Consider the following 22,628-nt stretch of genomic DNA (forward strand, 5'->3'; position numbering starts at 1 on the left):
GGAAATCACAATTCAAACGTAATTGCACAATCATATGAAGACAAAATGGATTAGATTTCAATTTTTTTTCACTATAAAATTCACGTCGTACCATTATATTGCTCCTTTTCAATTTCACTGGAGAAACGAGCCATCTAGGGCCTTGACCTGTAAACATCAATTCTTGAAACTTAACTCCCCAGTCGTAAAGCTGACGCACTTGCCTACCGCAGAGTCTCAGTCTCAAACACATTATTTTGAGTCAAAATGTTGTCTATAAATATATCACTGATATTAACTTACTTGTGTTAGCAACGATCAGGATATTATGGAGAAGGAAATCAAGGAGGCTTCGAATCTGGGTTCGATTTCAGAGAAGGCAAGAAATAGTCAGACACGCGAAAACGAAGAAAATGAGATGAAAAGCAAACAGGCTCGTTATAGAGGAGTTAGACGCCGGCCCTGGGGTAGATATGCAGCGGAGATACGGGACACTTCAAGGCGTGGTGGACGTCTGTGGCTTGGAACTTTCGATACGGCGAAGGATGCAGCAATTGCTTATGATCGAGCCGCATTTGCATTAAAGGGTCATCTAGCCATCCTTAACTTCCCCAATCAACAGTACTCCTTTCATTCTTCTGCATCTGCTAGTAGTACTGCACGAGAGAGTTCATCATCAACTGCAGCAATAATAAGAGAAAGAGACGTCGTTGAGTTTGAGTATCTGGACGATAACATTCTGGAGGAGCTTCTCGCAGTAGAGACTGTGGAGGACACCCTGAATATGACCAAGGGCTAGGAACACTGAAAACTTTGGCTTAATTACCGTTGTAGTCATTATCTTTGCGGGGTATATATTAGTTACTCGCTCCTTCCCTAACCATTGAGGCTGGCTTTCTGATGAGGATATCATAATCCAAGTCGCCATTTGTCTAGCAGGGGAGATTTCCGCCATTCTTCCTGCATCTGTTCTGGGATCCATGTTTCTGTGTATTGTTCTAAATCTTGCCCATTGGCTCGATTTCGCATTCTAGTCAATTTAATTTATTAATTCTAATGGGAGTTGGAGATTCGGGAACCGTGTGATTGATTGGTATTTGGTTGGTTTGTTTCTTCAACATTTTGTGGCACCTCTTCTTTGAAAGCCCTCCTTCGATCGTGGAGAAGAGAAACCCATTTTGGAGACTCCACTACCGGGGAAGTTTGGGATCACTTGGAACGACCCTACTCAACCTCCTCGATTCATAGCTCGTGTCATGCAACTTCGTCTCTAGCTTCAAAACATCGAATGCAGAGGTAGCTCCATCCATGAATTCCTCCTGAAAATCAAATTGGCAAAAGATTAGTTACCTGCAATTGGTAAGTTCAATATTAATGATGAGGATCTCCGTTTATGTGTGGTGAATGGCCTTAGTTCAAAATATGCCGTGTTTTTTACCTCTATAGATATATCCGCAATACCCTTATTTCTTATGTTGAATGGGAAGGAATGTTATGCGTCTTTCTTCCTGGCGTACTGGTATATATTATGGTATAGTGTACTGGTATATATTATGGAATGACAATGTGGGAGCTATTTTTGTCACAAGAAACATAGTATTTCACGCTCACAATAAGCATGTGAAAATTGATTTCCATTTTGTATAGGACAAGGTATCCAAATGCCAACTTAAAGTTTAGTTTCTGTTGATGAAAGATCAATTGGCAGACATCTTCGTGAAGCCCCTACGACATACATCAGCATTTCAACGTCAACACTCTCGACCATCTTAGCTTCATCAATGACATGGGTGCTAGCATTGGCATTCTATTCAACCTTATCAACGAGGTAACACCTCCTTGGGTGGTTCTTATCATTAACGAGGTGTTATGCTTGGAGGGGTCTATTCCCCAGCAAAGAATCAAATGGAAAATCGCAGGCGTTTGTGAGGGAGTAAAGGGTATTGCAGGGAGAGGTGACATGTATCAGGAGAAATGTAAGATTGAGAGGAGCGCCGACGCAGTTTTGTGCTTTGTTTTCTCCATTGAAGAAGAATAATTGAGGAAGAAAATGAGATGAGATTGTGGATTAGAGGCATATCGACTAAATTTAAAACTAAATTAATAATAGATCACCATAGAGAGTTTTTTTTTTCCCTAAAAATTGATATATTAGAGCGAAAAAGGGTAAGATTACTTATAAGGCTGCAAATTGAATAAATCTATGAGAAAGTGCTTTCAACTTCAGATTAGAAGAAGATGGGGGGGGGGGGTCTTCTGTGCGTCTGGTGCTTTATCTTTGTTGAAGGAAATCATCAATGATGAAAATTTGACTGAGATATCGGCACCAGGAAATTACTTCACTTGGACGAACAAACAGAAACCTCCCAACTTGACCAAGGAGAAATTGGATAGGGTGTTTGCTTCTCCCATTTGGCTTAGTGTATTTTCGAATCAATTGGTTAAGAAATTACCCGCTCTAGGTTCTGACCATAACCCCTTGATCTTTCAACCTCGTGGAGTCATCTTTGCCAGTCCTAAGCTATTTCACTTCCAAAATACCTTGTTTTCACACCCTCTGTTCCACTCTGAACTTCAGTCAGCTTGGGAAAATATTTCAACCGTTCCCTTCAATGAGCGATTGGTTATTCTATCTAGGGTCCTTAAGAAGTGGAATAGCTCCGTTTTCAGTCTAGTGGACAACATCTTTCAAAAGAAGACGCTCGAGTTGGAGGTGCTGGAACAAGGGGTGAACCCTGATTGGGATCTTATTCAGGAAAAGAAAAAAGAGTTGGCATGGGCCCTAGAGGCAAGAAAAGATGTTCGGTTTCAAAAGTCTCGAGGTATGTATATTAAGGATAGGGATAGAAATACTAGATTTTACCACCTTAATAGAAAAATTAATCTCCATAAAAGAGGAATTTCCGTGATCAAGGAGGGAGGCAATCTGTTTCAATCCCTAGTGAGATTGCTGGAGCGTTCGCTAATTACATGCAAACTCTTTATCAACCCTCGGAAACCCTTGACCCTGACTTTATTGAAAGTCTTTTCCCTAGAATTAATTTGGGTGGTTATCTACTCTCGTCTATCCCGGACATGTTAGAAATCAAGGAAGCGGTATTTTCTTTAGGGCCTCATAAAGCACCAGGATCTGACGGGTTTAATGGTTTTTTCTATCATAAGTCCTGGGATCTTTTCTGGCTATACATTGTGAAACTTGTTACTGATTTCTTTGCTACTGTGATCCTACCACATGGAGTAAATCATACTCTTTTGTGTTTTATCCCCAAAAAGGATAATGCTTGTGTTGTGACGGACTTCAGACATATTAGCCTGTGCAATGTATCGTATAAGATAATTGCTAAGATTCTGGCCAAAAGGCTGAGAGGCTGGTTACCAACCTTAATTTCTCCTTGCCAAAGGGCCTTTGTGGCCAATAGACAAATTACGGATAATATCATGGTTGCCCATGAAATTTTCCATTTTATGCATCAAACACGTAGCAAGCAAGGGTTCATCACTCTCAAGCTAGATATGTCTAAAGCTTATGATAAGGCAGATAGGTCCATCATTATCAAGATCTTTAAGTTCTTGGGTTTTGATGAAGGTTGGTGTAAACTCATTAATGAGTTAATTTCTACACCCACTTTTTCGGTTAAGATAAAGGGATCACCGTTCTCCTGGTTCTCGGGGTCCCGGGGACTTAGACAGGGATTACCCCCTAAGTCCCTATCTTTTTTTACTCATTATGGAGGTCCTTTCTCGCCTCCTTGATGAGTACAACTCTCTGAATTTGCTAAGTGGGATTAACGTTGGGAGGGGGGCCCGAAAATTTCTCACCTGTTTTTTGCAGATGACACTTTCTTATTTTGTAAAGAGAATACAGAAGAGGTATTGGCTTTGAAAGCAGTTCTGGAATTGTTCGCCGATCTAACAAGACAATAGATAAATTTTGAGAAAAGTGGAGTCTTCTTTAGTAGGAATGTCCCGACAATTGATAAAAGTGCGGTACTAGCAATCTTAAAGGTTCAAGAAATTAAAGGAGAAGCAACATATTTGGGGTCAAACTTAATCCCAGGCAAGGCCAAAGCCAAAACCTTACAAGCAGTGGTGAATCGGATGTCTAAGAAAATGGCTACGTGGAAGGCATCTAACCTTTCTTTCATAGGAAGAGTGTTAATGCAAGCATCAATCCAATCTATGACGCTCTATCAAATGCAATGTTTAAGATTCCCGAAAACCACGTGTAAGAAAATTGATGCAATCTATCAAAGGTTCTAGAACGGTCAACCAAATAGAAGCAAACAACTGAAACTAATCTCTTGGGGCAAATGTTGTCAACCAAAAGCGATGGGCGGATTGGGTTTTAAGAAAATGGAAAACTACAATTCGACAATGTTACTAAAGTAGGGATGTAGGTTAATCACAAACCCGGATGCACTTTGGGTAAGGGTTTTCAAAGCCAAATATTTCAAGAACCGAAGTATTTTTGATCCAATGGTTCGGAAAAAAGGGGATCATGGATTTGGAATAGTATTACAAGCATTATCCCACAATTGAAGAAGATGGTGGGAAGGAAGGTAGGGAACGGACGAGACACATCGTTCTGGTTCGATCCATGGGAACAACATCAAGCACAAGTCATAGCGACAAACCAGGATTTCAGTAGATTGCCAAGACACACATCAGTAGCTGCAATGGTGGGGGAATTACATCAAAATCGGGATAGGGAGATATTTTCAAACTCTCTTTCAGCAATAATCCGTTCCATTCATCTCTCGGATCACGAAGACTCTTGGTCTTCCTTTATTTCTCCAAATGGAGATTTCACAATCAGTTTGGCTTTTAAAGAAATGCTTAAACAAAGGTTTTCGACCCATGACCATCATTTTGCAAAGTGGTGGAACCAAATGTGGAACCTTCCTATACATCCAAAATTTAAAATGTTATTTTGGCGTGTATTAAATGTGGGACTGCCGGTCAGGGCTAAACTTGCTCAATGGTCAGACATGAATGCGGAATGTGCAATATGTGGAGAATCAGAAGAAATTATATGGCACATTCTTATTTCATGCAATTGGGGAAAAAGAATCCATGCTGCAAGACAGCTCGGGTTTCGCACTGAAAACTGGCAAAATTCATCGCTTATCATTTACTGTCATGATATGACCACACAACTAAGCAATGATGATAGGCGATGGGTTATGTCAGTATTCATAATAACTTGCTATTTCATCTGGAAAGAAAGAAATGAGAGGGTGTTTAACAACAAGATACCAAACCCAGTGAGGGTATTAAAAAGTACAAATCATTGGATTAAGGCGTTGAAATTACAAAATGAAAATAGGGTATCCTTGGTCAATCTTGAAAATGGGCTTAATACTATTGTTGAAGATGAAATTGCAAGAAATTGGTGTATGTATTTTCCTCAAACTAATATAAATATTTTGATATGTGCTGGGCTACCTACCAGCAACTAGGAGTAACAGGTTGGAGTAGTGGGATATGCAGAGACGGACATCTACAGACCGTCAATTTTGGAAAGAAAACTAGAGGGATTTTGGACACCACACTTTTTGCCCTACAGATGGGAGTGGATAAAGCATCAGATAGGGGGATAAAAATTGATGAAATTTGGACTAACCACTATCGGATTACAAAGCTTTTGCCATGCCCATCAATAGAAAAATGGCCTCTTAACAAATTAGCAACGTTAATGGAGCTGGCTAATGCTACAAAATATGTGAAATATGTTGAATTCCCCAACCCAGTGCTCCAATTGTTTTTTGAAAAGCATGCAACTTATGCAGATACACAAGCTAACGATTGTAGCCACAGTATAGACACTATATGTAAGTGCTTTCACCATTAATATCTTTTCTAATGAAACTTTTTATTTCACCAAAAAAAACTTCAGATTAGAAGGAGGGAAGGAAGGAAGATTAATAAAAAAATTATAAAATTATAAAAATTATAAAATAAAATTTAAAAATAAAAAAAGAAGGAAAAGGAAAGAGAAAAGGTGTTTTGAGCTTGCCGATTAAATGCCTATAACGATAGCAACTCATTGCAGCTGTTAAAGTATATGATACGTACAGACTCAAGGGCTTTTACTCCATAGAAGAAAATAATTGCAGAAGAAGATGGGATGTTAATGACTTAGGACCTATGGAATGAAAATAAATAATAGAATAGTTTTTGGATAACTAAATCAGTGATTTGTTGAACCTGTTTAGTTACATGAATCTAGAAATTTCAAATCCCTGGATTCAAAAAAGCTATATATTTGCATATTCACAAAAATCACGTTGATCAAATAGTTTTTTAGGATGAATCCACAGATTTCATTCCACAACCAAACATTTAATTTTATAAATTATGACTCCATAGAGATTTAAGAAACCTATAAATTTTTATTTTAATTTAAGAAATCTACAAAAACTTTCTTTTATCTCACAACATATTCTATTGTTATGTTATTTAAAACTACTAATAAAATATAATAGAAGAAAATGAAGTTTTTTTTGGTAATAGGAAAGTTTTTCGGAGATGATTAGATTATGATAGTAAAAATGGAAATAAAATACGCAGATAGAGTTTAAAATTTAGGAGAAGATTTTTTTTTTCTTCTTTTCTTTTTAAGAGTATATTTCGTTATTAGTAATTAAAATATCAATAATATCCAATAGAAAATAGGGAAAGAAACAATTGACGTTAGAAAATTAAATGTATTTCTAAGAAAACAAATGACAGAAAAAGATTTGTAGCGAAAGAAGAGTACATGCTTTTATATAATAATATGATATGTATAAATGTTTGAGAAAAGACATAATACAAGAGATGCCATACAATATATGAGAGTGTCCTACAATATACAAGAGAAGATGGTATATTATTCCCTAACACCCGAGTGGACCAGGAACGACCACAAGCGAATGACACCATGTTAAACTATAAACTAAACTGAATGACCATGTTACCCCAATGTGAGGTAAATCCACACACACATATACAAGAAAATAAATAATACAAGAGATACTATACGGTATATGAGAGAGTCCTATAGTATACAAGAGAAGACGACATACTATTCCCTAACACTATCTTTTCACATTTTTAAAATTTATAACTATTTTTAAATTTCAAGCGAGACTAAAATTGTTTATATCAATTTTATGGATTGATTTAGGTAGATCAATTATTCAAATCTCCTTCAAGCCAGGACTTCTTCCCTATACATTAGTTACCTCAGCTCGATTCCTCGATCCCTAATATATACAACCTAAAGTTTAAAAAGAAGAAAACGGGAGGGGGGGGGGGGATTATTTGCACCTTCTCAATCCATATATGTAAAGTAGGAGCCTACTTATAAATTTTCAGCCCAATATCAAAAAGTTATGAGAGGTCTAGTAAACATCTTGTCGGTAGAAAATGCTACTCAATCTAGCCCACTAATTTCCTCTATAGCCCAATCAGATAAGATTGATTTAGTTGGGCTACTCTTCATCATTACCTTAAAATTTCATTAGGCTGTCTTTGTTTGGGGTCAGAATTTCACTTTCACATTTCTAACTTTTGTATAAAAACTTTCTAACAAATAAATATTACATTTATGAAGTGAAAGTTATGATGAAAATTTGTCTAGAAAATATTTTACCTTTTTTTGTTGGTAGAAAGAAAAATATTTTACATTAAAACAAACAAATTAAAAGCCTTAAGATTGTAGTATTTTGATAAACTCTAACTTAATGGACTGATAATTATGTTATAACATTAAGCTCATAAAGTTACATGTGGTCCTTACAACCAAATGTAATTGTAACCTAAAGTATTATTTTAATAAGATTAGGGGAGAGATATCAAAATCATAATTACAATTCTTCATAGGATAATGAAGATTTCAAGTTTGGTGAGTGGGAGAACGTTTGACTACTTGGGTTTTAACTGGTGAAGATAAATGGTATGAATAATCTATTAACTAGCATTAAGCTTGACTGAATTTTTCTTTTCATATCATTTTTGTCAAGTAATAAAATAAATGCAATAGTGTGAATAATCATATATCTAGAAATATATATCTTTTAGCAGTTTAGTTGATGTAGACCAAGACCTCATGAATTCATATATCTTTTCTAATCAACAAAAGATCAGATATCTTTGAGGCCAGGGCCCTACCTCTATATATATATATATAGAAAAATATTTATATTAATGTTCACATATGATTACAAGTGAGAACTCATATCATAAGAAAGTTCATACACACATATATATATTTTGCTAACAATCACTATAAAAATTTTAAAAAAGCAAAATTTATTTGACAAATACAAGATTCATGACTAATCATATGATTGACCAACGGTCCATTGAATTATATAAAGTTGAATTAACATAAATTAAAATAAATAAATATTAAATTTGTTAGACTATACTTTATTTATTCAACTCCCAAAATAGGCCGGGATTTCTTTTTTATTTTAAATGTTTATTTATTATGCTAGGAGTCTATTATGGTATCCAAAAAAAATATTTTATATCGCCGGAATGAGATAGTTGTAAGACTTTTCCCACAAAAAAAAAATACAGAGACAGTTGCAAGACCGTCAACGTCCAACGACTCTAATCTCTTTCTTTTCTGTTGCGAGTTCCCAAAGAAACAGAATCGAATAGATCTTAAATTAGATGTGAACGACACAGAGAAGGAAAAAAGTGTTTAAATTTGGAAGTCACTTGTTATTTTAATCATAGGGTAGACAGCAATGTCCAAATTTGAAAATCAAACATATAAATACAGTTCAACTCGATCGATCTACAGAAAAAGCATCAGAATATCATCATTTGACGGAGTTGGGGGGTTTCAGTAGTACTGAACATGAAACAGTCGAATAGAGGAAAGGACAAAACTGATGATAGACAGGAAGAGAAGGGGAGGAGAGCAGAGAAAGAGAATCGATACAGGGGAGTTCGTTACCGGCCGTGGGGGAAATACGCCGCTGAAATAAGAAACCCACACAGGAACAGTGCTCGTATATGGTTAGGAACATTTGATACAGGAGAGGAAGCAGCAAGGGCTTATGATCAAGCTGCATTCACCTTTAAGGGTCATCAAGCCATTCTCAATTTCCCTGAAGAGTATTTTCTACAAAACCCATATACCCCTCAAAGCGAAGATGTTCCTGCCCCGTTATCTACTTCATCGGCTTCTTCTTCTTCTACTTCTTCTTCTTCTTCTTCGACGAACTGTTCCTGTGGAAAATACTTGATCGAGTTTGAGTGCTTGGATGACTCGGTGTTAGAGGAGCTTCTTGGGTCACTAGATTCACAACAACAAGAAACAGACGACAAAGACAACTGACACATGAAAAATGCATGCAAGTGCGTATAATGGTCTGTATGTACTTGAAGAGGAGCTGAGTTCGTCTAGTTCCTAGAGTGGTGTCCCTGGTGTGGTGTCCGATGGAAAGCATACCTATTTTTTTGCAGCATTTTTCTGACTGTAGCCTCTCAGCAATGGAGAGTTTTTTCGTCAGTTTTCTCCCGTTCTTGCATTTCTCTTTCCGTTTTCCTTTACCAATTAATTGAGTTTCTGTTTCTGTCAGAATAGTGTGATTTTGTTTCTTTTGCTTGGTTGTTTGTCCAAAATGAGACTGAAAAACGTGGGCTAAGGCAACATTGGAGATTGGAGCTTCGTTGCCGGAATCATAATACCAGCATGTATGAAGAGTAAATCCTCTTCATTTGCACGCAAATTGCAGAGAAACCATCTTAAATTAAAAAAAAAAAAAAAAAAAAAAAAAACTAACTCACCAAATGATAACGGCGGAAAAGAGATATGGGCCTACAGGAATATTAGCATGGATTAAAATTGTCTGCTATGCCTTGCCATGAAGCAGTAGAAGGCGTTGCCATGTAGCAGTAGAAGACAATACGTGAAAAATACGAAAACGGTGGGAAAAGATAAAAAAAACCCAAGTTGAAAGTGTTAAAAGGCCATTTTATTGAAATGAATGTATTTACCCGTTCAAATAAGAAAACCCGAACGAAAGTCTTATCGTGAGTGATACGGGAGGTTTCTATCTGACTGGTTTAAGCTCGGGCTGGGCTGAACCTGACACTTGGTCAGTACAGTTACTGACTTGCTAAGATAAGGTGTTACTTACGCTGGACTTATATGGCAACAACACTTAAGATGGAAGATCAACTCAAAGGATGATTGAGCGGGACCAACGACAAGGAGGCACAATCTTTGGAGAAACAACAGCCCTCGTCAGGTAAACTTACCAAATCCAAAAAAAGTAATACATACATTATAAAAGTAAGGGTTCGCCCCTCCGTTAAACATCCAATACATTTTGAACATAGTCTTGTGTAGCTCTTGCATGAGATCTTAATCTATTCACTGTCTGACTTAGCCATCGGAGGTGGCTGCCCGGCATTCGAGTCGGCCCGCATTTAACCTTTCGTGCAGGACTCATCGTTTGACAGATTAAAGGGGCTTAGTCGGAACCAGGATTATAACTGGACGCATCAGTGAGTCTTTGGAAAAACTAATTCTCCAGTAAAGTTCCCTAACCTAGGGAGAGATCTATCAATCTAAAGGAAGTCTACCCAAATCAGTTATAGATTATTTTATATCATATATAAGCATTCACCCAAAAACATGGGCAACCTGTCCCAACAAGCCAATAGAAAAACTCGGCCTTAGATTGTCCCAACCTGTCCATTTGAGTGTAACAGAATTATATATGATGGGAGGATCTGTGCATAAATTTTGTTTGGCACAAAGAATCAATTAATTCATTCAATAGATTTGAAATTTTACAATCTGAAGCATTTCACTATACCAATTTTGTATCCATTTCTAATAACAAATAAATAATAAAAATATTAAAATAAACAAACGCCCTCCACCCGCATAGACCTAAAGAAAAGAAAAGTCATCTGTGGAGTTCTTTCTCCAGTCTTCTAAGAAAAAGATAGAGGAAAAAAAATCTTTTTACCGATTTATTCAATTTTTTTATTTTATTTTTAGAACCCATTTATTCAATTCTATGTCACACTGTTTTCATATTATTTTGTTGTGTTGTCAAGCTTTTTTTAAATACCAGACATGCTAGGCACCGAGTAGTTCGATGCCGCTTCAGCTGACCAACTGGCCAAGACTTGTCCACCACACAATATAATATAGTCACCAAGTCAAGCCGCTTCTTCCTTCTTTCTCTTTTGTGTTCACATTAATTCAAGCTTACTTCACTGGACCACTCGTGGGACCCGTAAAAAATATATTATAGTTATAATATTTGTTTTTATTCAAAGCTTATATAACGCTACATAAATGTTATTATATATTGAACCTCACCATCATAAATGTTCATTTCCTATCATCATCATCTGACCTGTACGAGAAGAATGGTACTCACAAATATCTTATACTTTTCGCGAACAGGTGATGACAGCTTCCCATATAGAAGCAATGAGACCCATGAAGGAGGTCTTAATTACATTCCTTCACCCCCTTCCCCCCAATGGCCCCTTCCTCTCCACTTGGACTAAGGAGTACGTTAGTAGTTGTCTAATTTTGGTTGCATTTGGTTCATTACATCTTGTATTACGCCCTAAGTAAGAAGTCTGTAAGGAATTACTCCAGAATGATAAACTACCTGGTGCTGCTATATTGTGTAGTACAAAAACTTGCATTTGGAAAAAAACATCATATTAGAAAAGAAAGCAATCGAAACAAATAATGCAAAGACATGTACATGCCAACATTGCTTATGTTTATAGTGAGATATGTGAGAAGTTTTCGTTGGTATTGGAGAAAAGACTTAACTCGAAGCCTTCTTCTTACGCCTATCTCGAGTTCATAGAGATTTTCCCTGAACCCCTGAACCCCTAACAACCCAATCACTAATAATTAAAATAGAAAACAGAGAGAAGAATTTTCAAAAGCAATCTTCATCAACCTTGTCATTTCTGTGAGTCTCAACTCTCAAGGGGAATGGACCATGATGTACTAAAAGAAAAGGATAATTTAGATCATGATGTACACCCCCCCCCCCCCCCCCCAACAAAAAAAAAAAGGAAACAAAAAGAAAAAGAAAAAGAAAAAGAAAGAAATAAAGAAAGGTACGTTAGATCATGAAAATCTAGTATATATATATTAGAAACAAGTGACCCCCCAGACCAGCTCTCCTAGTAGGAACAGATGAAGACTTGAGGGTAGAACAAGTTAAAGCATGAGAAGGACGGAAAAGGGTATCAATTATAATAGACAATTTTTTACTTATCTGCACCTTCTGATCTTATGGCATTTTGGTTATCTAAATTTAAGGATTTGAAAATTTTGGATTCATGAATTGGAAATTTATATCTGTTTGGTTGTAAAACATTCATAGATTCATGATATTCAGGGATTTCACTTTTATGTTTAAAAACATGAATTAAGTCATTCTTGGGTATTGGGTAAGTATAAAGTAGATGAAATTTGCGAATTCACGTGGAGTAATCCGACTTAACGCTACGAACTTGTATAGATTTGAGGCTAACAAATAGTTAATATTTTGAATCGTGAATTTAGAGATTTGAAATCCCATTTTATTTCAAATTCCTGAATTTATATAACCAAACAAGCACTTAAATATTGATGTGGATTTTTCTATCTTTCCGTTTCCCTCCTCGTATATATAAATGAGTGATCACCAAGAAGCATGGAGTAACGAAAATACAATTGTAGTTGACAGTTACATGCCCTATTTCCCGTGGCATATAGACTGAACATTCTTATACCATGTCACGTTCAAGGTGGGGGCACCTTTGCCGTGTGAGAAGCCCAAGATATTGACAATTTAGACAACTTCCTTTGTTTTTCACATCGGAAGACGATAATATTATTCCTGCAAGTTTGTTTTTATTTAGGCAAGCCAGAAAGTGGCCGTCTATAATAATACAGTGCCACCATTTTATGTAATACTAGATTCTCTGGACTGAGAAAGACGAGGATGATCAAGAAATGACTCACCCTTTCTTGTTCTTATTCTTGTTCTTGTTCTTCTTCTTATCTGTCGTATCCTCAGAAGCAAGGAGATCTTCCAACACACTATCATCCAAGTACTCGAATTCAAAGACTTCTTTGCCTCTGTTCTGCTGCATTGATGACGAGGAAGACGAAGAAGGAGTGGCAGTGGCAGTAGGCAGAGAGTAAGGGTACTCATCAGGGAAATTGAGAATGGCAAACGGACCTCTCATACGATAAGCTGCCTGATCATAAGCTCGTGCCGCTTCCTCTGCAGTGTTGAAAGTTCCCAACCACATACGAACACCGTGCCTGGCGGAGTCGCGAATCTCGGCGGCGTATTTACCCCATGGCCGCCTCCTTACACCTCTATACTTAACACCATCTCCTCCTCCTCCTTCTCCTCCTTCCTTGTCTTCTTCCATGCTGTTTGTCCCACAACTCAGAAACACTCTTCAAGTTCAAGTAATTACATGCATAAGCTCCCAATTGGGTGGCTTGGGCATTTAAACTGGTGAGTAAAGCCAGTAATTGGGCACCATGAAGGGTCTTGATCAGCTGATGTGGAAGATCCAATTGAGGAGAATTCTCTCCACGTGGTGGAGAACCTTTGATAGGGATGGTTTGGAGTATAATGTGGGCGTGGCTGGTCAAGCGATAGCTTTCTCTTCCTTAATTAATCTTTCTTTCGATTTTAATTAGTTTAAAATTGGGAGAGATTCTCCAGTATAAAGGAGTTTCGATTCTCAGGAAATTAACCAGACAATCAAGAAATGATACAATCAGAAGATTACAAGAATATAGACACAAATCCTAGGGGTTATGTTTAATTTAGGCTTAGAGGGTATCGGCTGGTTAGTGGAATAGAGTAGAAATGGACGACGGTCTGGGATGGATTAATTTCCCCTCGTGCATTCTCATAGGGGCATCCATAATTTGGCGTTCACACTTACGTCAGCTATATTGGGCTTCTGCAACATAAAGGTCACGTGGTTATTTCTTTCATATTTTATCTAAATTTAAGACTACTTATTAGCCAACGTGCTCTTTTTGCTACACTCTCCACGTGGACATAGATTCCCAATATATACGTACCAACTTCGAGTTCAGATTTTCCATTTTCTAACATAGTGATTAGTGATTTTTATTCCTGATGAGAGAAGCCTAAAGTTTTTGCTCGTCAAAAGGAACACGGGTACAGGAATCGAGATGGCCGAATAGGCTGTAGCTGATTCCAGTTCTAGGAGATCTAGTCATCTAGGTAAGGTTTTTCTTTTAATTTTGAAAAATCGATTGTTCCTTGTTCCTGCACGGGTGAATTGAGCTTAGTCATCTCTTTACTGATTGGTCAAATCAGTCAGCCACTATTAACTAAATAATCAATTTGTATCCAGTTTTGGGAAGTCGGGGATGAAGGTTGGTGGCGGTGGTGATGGTGGATGCCGGAAGCCAAATAAAAACAAAAATCCTCTTAACATTACTCTTCTTTTTTTCTCAACCACTGGAATCTTACATATTTCTAATTAATTAATTTTGATCAATTGCTAGATCATACTCAATGGATGAAAAAGAGAGCGACAGTGAAATGGGAATTGAAGATGATTTGACCTCCTATTGATCAGACAAGATACTTGGCTTGGTGGCTACTATGCCAGTCTATACTTGCTAGACGATGCTCTCTTTGACTCTACGAACCAGAAAGAAAGAAATAGACAGTTTTGATATGCATTGACCAGAAATTTTGGTACATATTCTTTGATTGGAATTTTTGGGTTCTTTCCTCTAGAAATACCCTGTACGAGAAAGTTTCTCTTTTACCAACACCTCCCATCCTCCAATTCGTACATTCTGTAATTAGCATCAGAGCATTTCAACCCGCAAAAGAAAGTTCATCATCAAATCATAAACTTTTGTCCTTCCATCTAATCAACAGGAATCTTTGATTGGAACAGGTTGATTGTTTGATGGGAGGAATGTTTTTGTTTATTCCCATGTGGGAGATATGCGTGCAGGAATGAAAATGTGATACGCAATGAGTAAGTTAAAAGTTATGGTACTCTACTGTCGTTGGATTAAAATTTTAAAAGCCTTCCACGTGTCGCGCTTTTATTGTTACAGTAAAAAAAACTATGTTTAACAAGTTGGGATTTTCTTGCTTTCCTCTTTTGTGACGACTCCATTTAAGATAGAAAACTCACACCATAAAAATAAGTCATTAAGGATGACAGTTTATCATGTGCAAATCATCGAGGTCTTCAAATTAATATGGTGTGGACATTCAACTCTTAAGAGGTGGAGCCGTGGAAGGAGGTATTTTTGAGGATTTTATTTGCAGCAGCAGGCAGCTTCCAATGGCCAGGATTTGGCCAAATAAATCAAACGATTGTAATAAAAAATACAAAGGTATATGTATAAATATAAAAAATTTATTGTCAATGGTGGGTTAGTAAAGTGGTTAAAGCCTATGATTGTATAATCTAATATTGCAGAAGTTGAAACCTAAAAATTTGCATTGCTAATTTGTTTATTATCCATATCCTATTTTTACCATCTTTATCAAGACACCAGAATTGTAGATTTTTAAATAGTTAGTTTTTAGGAATTTGATATAACCAAGAAGAATATCTTGTTACAGGCTACTTGATCTAATTTTAGTAAACATGACTATAACATTGGCATTATGGTACTCAGTCACTAGAAAATTGTATTTAATCTTTAATTAGATTTGTGATTGGGTGCAATGAAGGATACGATATAGTTGAAATAATAATCTTTGGAAAACTTGTTAAGATGCCCAAAAGCTATAAACCCATAAATAGGTGTCTAAATTGACAATGATTTCTCAGTAAAGATTGAGAGGTTTAAAGCCATACTTGTAGCTAAATCTTCATCATTTATGTAGATAAAAAAAACATTGGCCTACTGCATGAGGACCAATCAATTGTATTTGAGAATTATAATATAAAAGACTTTGATAAGACATTTTTGTCCTAAGCATTAAGATCCATAGGAATTGTTTATGCCATTTATTGAATCTTTCTCAGAAGGCATTTATAGTTCATACTTAAAGAAGTTCAGTATGCTGGATTGCACACTTCGGAATGTTCTGATTCTCAAGAGAAATACACTGAGCTTAATACAATTGCCTTATAAATAATATTAAGAGAGAACAATTGAAAAAAATATCTTATTTTGAGATACTTGAAGAGAACAGATGATTATATGTTAATCTATAAGCATGTTCCAGACCTACAATATTAAGGTATATAGACAGTGGCGGAGCCACGTTGGGACCGGAGGGGGCCATGGCCCCCCCCCCGGATTTTTTTAAATTAGAAATATCCTTGTTTTTTCCTTATTTCTCTATTTTTAAATGTGAAATACCACTATTTGGCCCCCTCCAAAAATTAAAAATAAAAATTTAAGATAAAGATGATGGGTACAAATGTCATTCATAATCTCTATCTAATGGTTATCATTCAATCCCTAGTTTTAAGGAATAAAAAGTTAAATTCTAATTAAAAACTAACTCACGATCCATGAATTTCTCCTTATATATTCTCTCCTATTTTCATTTCTATTTATTCTCTCATTGATTTCCTCTTTTATTCCTATTTTTTTTCTTTTTTTTCCTCACACGTCTCACAAAATATTGAAGTAGTTAGCAAACTTTGGAATTTTCCTAAATCTTCTCCACATCAGGTATTCACTTTCTCTTTCTCAAATTATTTATTTCTCTCTCTCACTCACGAATTTTTTATTAATTTACCTAATTTTTAATGTTGACTCTACATTAAAATATAATAATATATTCTAAGATGGGACCTACAATGGGTCCCACATTGGCCCACATACATTCAGCCCCCCCTCCATGTTCAATCCTGGCTCCGCCCCTGTATATAGATTTTGACTTTACTAATTGTCAGGATAATGAGAAATCCACTTTAGGTTGTTTTCCTTGATGTCAAGAGGGACAGTATCATGAAAGGTGCGAAATGAAGTATCATTACTTATTCCATTATGTAGGTAGAGCTTGCAACATGATATGAGACATTTACTTAGATTTTTTTGACAAAAGAATCTCATCAGATAATTAACAATTTTATTTTAATATCGTGGATAAACCCATCCATTTGTACTGTGAAAACAATTTGGTTGTGTTGTTTATCAACAACAAGAAAGGTGTGATTATAGGATCGTCAAATATTTGATCACTAAAGAAAAAACAAAAAAATGTGACATTACAGAAGAACATATTTGTATAAATGATATGGTTACAAATTTCCTAACTAAGGGTCTCCACCCAAATGTCTTTCAAAGACATGTAGTAACTATGGGCTTAGGAGCATCCTTAGATGCGGTTGCTTAGTAGGAGTATTTATATTTTGCTCTATTATATAATAAGGTCTTTCATCTATACTTGTATGCATTGATAATCTATTGTTTAAATTCAACAAAGTTCTTTGGTGACATATGAGTGTTCACATTATTATTATGTTGTATATTATGCAATTCTTAAGGTATGTTTTAATTTTTAGCAAAGGCTGGGGCATATATGTATTAGCCTTAAGATATGTCATATAACACATAAAGTTAAACTCGAGTTATAAAGATGACATACAGGTTCGTGAGAACCATAATGTATATAGTTTTGTGGCATTGAGTCACAAGTTTGTGGGATCCATAATGTACATACTTTCATAGCATTGAGTCACAGGTTCCCACGTTCATGGGAACCATAATGTACATTCTTTTGTTGCATTGAATCACAGGTTCGTGGAAACCATAAAGTACATTCTCTCGTGGCATTGAGTCACATAAAATGAGAGATTTGGATCGACAATAGAATGACACATGAGGATTTCTATAAAGTGTCATCCGTTGCCACATTACCATATTGTATCCATTTTCAGTAGAGTTAAGAGTATTTGTGACCATGGATATTTCGGAGTCCTTCCTTCCACAAGGTATGGACATGGATGAGAACCTGCATGGTTCTCTGGCGAAGGTTTGCAGGTGGCGGCCGTGGAGGAACAACGAGGAGGTGGAGGGGAGGAGCACAGAAGGTTTGGAAATTTGGGGATCGGGTAGAGAGGGACTTGATTTTTGTAAATTTGAAAACTTTTAAACCTTTAAATATAAAAATAAAATTTAATATTTACACATATACCCTTGCACGTTTTATTATAACCGTTCGATTTATTTGGCCAAATCTTGACCATTGGCAGTAGCGGGCTGCCCGCTACTGTAAATAAAAATTCGTATTTTTTATTTACATTTTTCAATAATTTTTTAGCCTTAGGGTTTCTATTTTTTTTTTTTTTTTTTAAGTAGATGACTTATATGTTTGGAAAATGTAGCTGAAACGGAAAAAGAGAACATTTTGTAATTGTTTATGTTTCTTCATTAACTAAACCATCAATAGCTCGATTGTAGATCAAGCCTTTTGGAAGACAAAACAATTAGTGTGCAATGTGCATATCTCAAGAGATGGAACCAGGATTCAATAGTAGGGGGGTGAATAATGGAAGTCCAGATTAGGGAAGCACCAATGCTTTTTTGCCATACATATTGTGTGGGTCCCATTAGGGTCCCACCTATGAATTATTTTATTATATTAAGGAATACATCTACATATATTTTGTGATGCCCACATATATTTGACAAAAATAGGTAAATTATTGATAATGATATTTTTTTCCAACAAGTTATAGATAAATTAAAGCACAGTTTAAAAAAATAAACTTGACTTCAATCCTAAAATGTCAGTTGCAAACCAAATTTTTTTTTAGGGGGGCTGAGCGGGTCAATCGACCAAATCGGAGTATAATTTATAAAATTAAGTGTTTGGTTGTGGAAAGAGAATCACTAAAATTTATTTGATCACATGATTTTTGGGAATGCAATTGTATAGCTTGAATCTGATTTAACTCATTAACCATAAAGAATTTCATTTACACTATGAAAGAGGATGCGAAATAAGCAAATCAATGGTAGTTATTTAACTTATTAACTATAGATATTTTATTTATACTATAAAATCAAATAACAAAAATTGCACAAGAAATAAAGAATATAAAATCAAATAAAAAATAACAAAAAAAAATGAGTAAAAGAGAAAAAATAAATAAATTGAAAAAAAGAAAAAGAACTTAATTGTAGAGAAGATTTTTTTTCCTAAATTTTCCTTAATCCACGCTTATAGAATAAATAGAAAGAAAGAATGGAAGAGAATAATTAGAAAGAATAGAGGAGGGAGGAAAGATGAGATATGAGAATAAATAGGGATTGAGGAGTTTGTTTCCATTATAAATGACATTTTAAATATTTACACGTTTATAGAAGGAGAATAAATAAGAAGAAAATATGTGAGAGAAAAGAAAGAGGAGAATAAATAAGGATTGAGGAATTAGTTTGCATTAAAAATTACATTTTGAATATTTAATAATATAATTTTTCAAAAATTTCCCCTAATCCACGTTTATAGAAGGAGAATAAATAGGAAGAAAATATGTGAGAGAGAAGAGAGGGGAGTATAAATAGGGATTGAGGAGTTATTTTTTAACTAGGGATGACATTTATACCCATTATTTTACCTTTAAAATTTATTCTCAATTTTGGGGGACCAAATACTGATATTTCACATGTGAGAAAAGAAAAAACTAAAAAAATAATGAAAATTAATATAAAAAATAAAAAAACTAAGGAAATCATAAATAAATAAATAAAAAATCCGTGGGGGGCCATGGCCCCCCGGCCCCTTAGTGGGTCCGCCCCTGTATCTACCTCTGTTTTTCAATTGCTTTTTGTTGCTTTCATAACGTGAGAAGCCAAAATGGACGGACCCAAAAATAAATAAGTATTTATTACTAAATTTCACAATTAAACCATTTCATAGGCAATCATAAACATTGCTTAATTTGTATGAACCACATAATATTTGTCAAATATATAACGTCCCTCTATTTTTTCGGTCTTGCTAAATATCTTTCACAACTCGAAGTACAAGAAAAAAAATAAATTGCTTTTGTGTGACCAAGGGTATTGACTAGCTTCTTCAATTTTTGTTTTTTTTGATCGTCATCAACCCTTCATGGTGATTGGGGGCCCATGGGCCTGGGGTAGGAGGGAAGAGGTGGTAGGGACTGAAGTTTGAACCCCGACCTCATTGGATTTACTTGCCACTACTGTACTAAAAGCACAACCACATCTAGAATAGTGTTTTTTTTGTAAATAAATATTATATTAGAAAAGAAAAGAACTATTGAGGAAACCCTGAATTCACATTCTCTGTAATTCCTTTCCCTACAATTCCCTGTAATTCCCTCATTGGATTGTGCTATGTGGCATTTAAGTAATCCAATGGTTATCTAATTTAAACTAAATTTGAATTTTATTTAAACCCACCCATAAATTTGAATATTATTTAAACTCTTTTTTGTTGGATAACCATTGGATTACTTAAATGTCACATGGCACAATCCAATGAGGGAATTACAGGGAATTGTAGGGAAAGGAATTATAGAGGATGTGAACCCAGTTGACAACACACTACACAACTAGGGATCAGATAACGGCCAAACTGACTTACTCGGAATAGATAGAGCTTTCCTAGGTAGGGAATCTGCCAAACCATTGGCATCTCGACAAACATGAAAGAAATTACAAGAAGCACAAGTGGATGATAGAAGTAATGTATCCTCCAAAATACCCTCAACCTCACTATGAATATTTCCACTCTGAGTAATTAAAAAAGAAGCCACAGATTGGTTCTCAGAAAAGACACAAAGACGATGAAAACCTCGTTCAATAACATTCATCAAGGCTTGACGTATTGCTAATGCTTCCCTAAAAATCACATCATGGAAATATAGAGGTTAAGAAACTGTCAGAAGGACCTCTATTGTTGAAGAGATTAGAGCATAACCAATGCCTCCTGTATTGTCGTCCTGGGTTAAACTTGCATCACAAAACAACAAATAATCTTGATCCCAACAATAGAGAAACAATTGGACAAAAGATTCCAACCTCAGAGATTTAAATTCTTGACATCTAACTTATTTCTTTGGAGATACTTAAAACTTAAGCTTCAGTCCCCTCTTTTTGATTCGACAAATAAATCAGGTTTTACCAATCTCCATTGGATTACCGCTATCTAATTACCATATACATCATATCAATCTCCACAAACTATACCAGCATGCAACTTGAATACCACTGTGACGTAAAACAATAAAGATAAGCAAAACTAAATATGATCTGACTTTCATTTAAGACTCATTTTTTATGGGAAGAACTGAATTCCTGGATCCTCTGCTCTGGCTAAACGAGAAAAACTTTCTGCGGAGTCTATTGCTGCTACTTCCTTCACCAGTGCTAACCTCACTGAGATTCCTTTGCTGATGTATGATCTCTTGGACTGATAAGTAGATTTCCCGATCAGCCGAGAAGTCCAAGGAGAAAGATCTCCTGATGTGTTGGATTGCGAACTGATCACCTTTCCATCTGACATCGATCCATTCATCTCCCATGCTTGACATATGCAGCAACTCCTTTGCTTTATTGGGTACTGATCTCTCCTCTAGCTTCCTTGGAGAAGAGTTTATGGGCTGCTCCGAAAGCTCCCCTGAACTCTCTGGTACACTCTCTTCATCCCTAAGATCAATCACTACGAAATCTTCATCGCCACCCACAAATGGAATTGGATCCTCAGAAGAAGAGACGTCGGATGAAATGACATGATCATTTAGGATTTGGGTTGAGCCAGAAATGTTTGATCTGCAAAGAGGGCAGTTAGCATTGTTCTGAAGCCATATATCAATGCAGTCAATATGGAAAGGGTGAGTGCAATTAGGAAGAATTCTCAGTTTCTCTGCTTCTTGAAATTCATTAAGGCAAACTGCACACTCGATAAAGCTCATTTCATTGTTTTCACCGTTTACATCTCTTTTCTTGAACTCAATAATTGGGATTGCACGGATGAATGCTTCATCAAGACCTCGACTCACCACCTCAGGAGTGTATGCCGTCACAGAACTATCTTGACGTCGAGCTTGTGAAATGGAAAAGCGTCTTAAGAGATCAGAGCGGTGCAGGTTCAAACAGCATTTGACGACGAAGACATAGTAAATAACTAGTAAAATAGATGTGGCAATCATCCCTAGTACGAAAATGGCTAAGACAGGGAAGCTGTGAGACGAAGGGGAAGAAAACAGAGGAAGAGGAGGAGGAGGAGGAGGAGTAGGAGTAGGAGGAGGAAAAGAAGGAGTAGAAGGCAGAAAACCAGGAAACAGAAGAGGTCGGGACCCATTTGAACACATGATGATTAGGGAATGGATCAGGTAATCTACTAAAGAAAACTTAAATGGGTTTCAATGGATCAACTGAGACAAACATAATTGTGGGATCTCTGAAATGGAAAACATCTGCTCTCAATGACTAATGAACAGAGTTATGGGAAGACATTAATGGCTGTGAAATAGTGCAGGGTTGCAGAAAACACAGGTATGTTAAATTGCTATGATTTTGGAATATTTTAAGGTGGAAGCAAGAGCAAAAGTTTCAGAGGGACCTTAGAAGTCAGACAAAGACCAAGACCTCGACGGAGTCTAGACGTTAGAGATGATTGTAGTCAGTGATCTTAAACAAGTCTACA

The 22,628-nt window shown here is 36.1% G+C and overlaps 1 protein-coding gene and 3 pseudogenes across 1 annotated transcript; 2 read left to right on the plus strand and 2 right to left on the minus strand.

Moving 5' to 3' along the window:
• Positions 1–307: 307 nt before the first annotated feature.
• On the plus strand, positions 308–778 carry LOC149028292 (ethylene-responsive transcription factor ERF098 pseudogene; annotated as a pseudogene).
• An 8,055-nt stretch (positions 779–8,833) lies between these two features.
• On the plus strand, positions 8,834–9,316 carry LOC149028293 (ethylene-responsive transcription factor ERF098 pseudogene; annotated as a pseudogene).
• Positions 9,317–12,861: 3,545 nt separating this feature from the next.
• LOC149028294 (ethylene-responsive transcription factor ERF096-like) lies at positions 12,862–13,403 on the minus strand. The gene has a single exon (XM_089148100.1). It carries the CDS (start codon positions 13,396–13,398, stop codon positions 12,976–12,978), a length of 423 nt encoding a protein of 140 aa, XP_089004226.1. The 5' UTR covers positions 13,399–13,403; the 3' UTR covers positions 12,862–12,975.
• Positions 13,404–20,904: 7,501 nt separating this feature from the next.
• On the minus strand, positions 20,905–22,467 carry LOC149028295 (RING-H2 finger protein ATL16 pseudogene; annotated as a pseudogene).
• Between the last annotated feature and the right edge of the window lie 161 nt (positions 22,468–22,628).

The sequence above is a fragment of the Hakea prostrata genome, chromosome 1, assembly GCF_041222555.1.
Source record: "Hakea prostrata isolate BN-2017 chromosome 1, UWA_Hpros_2, whole genome shotgun sequence".
Lineage (NCBI taxonomy): Eukaryota > Viridiplantae > Streptophyta > Magnoliopsida > Proteales > Proteaceae > Hakea > Hakea prostrata.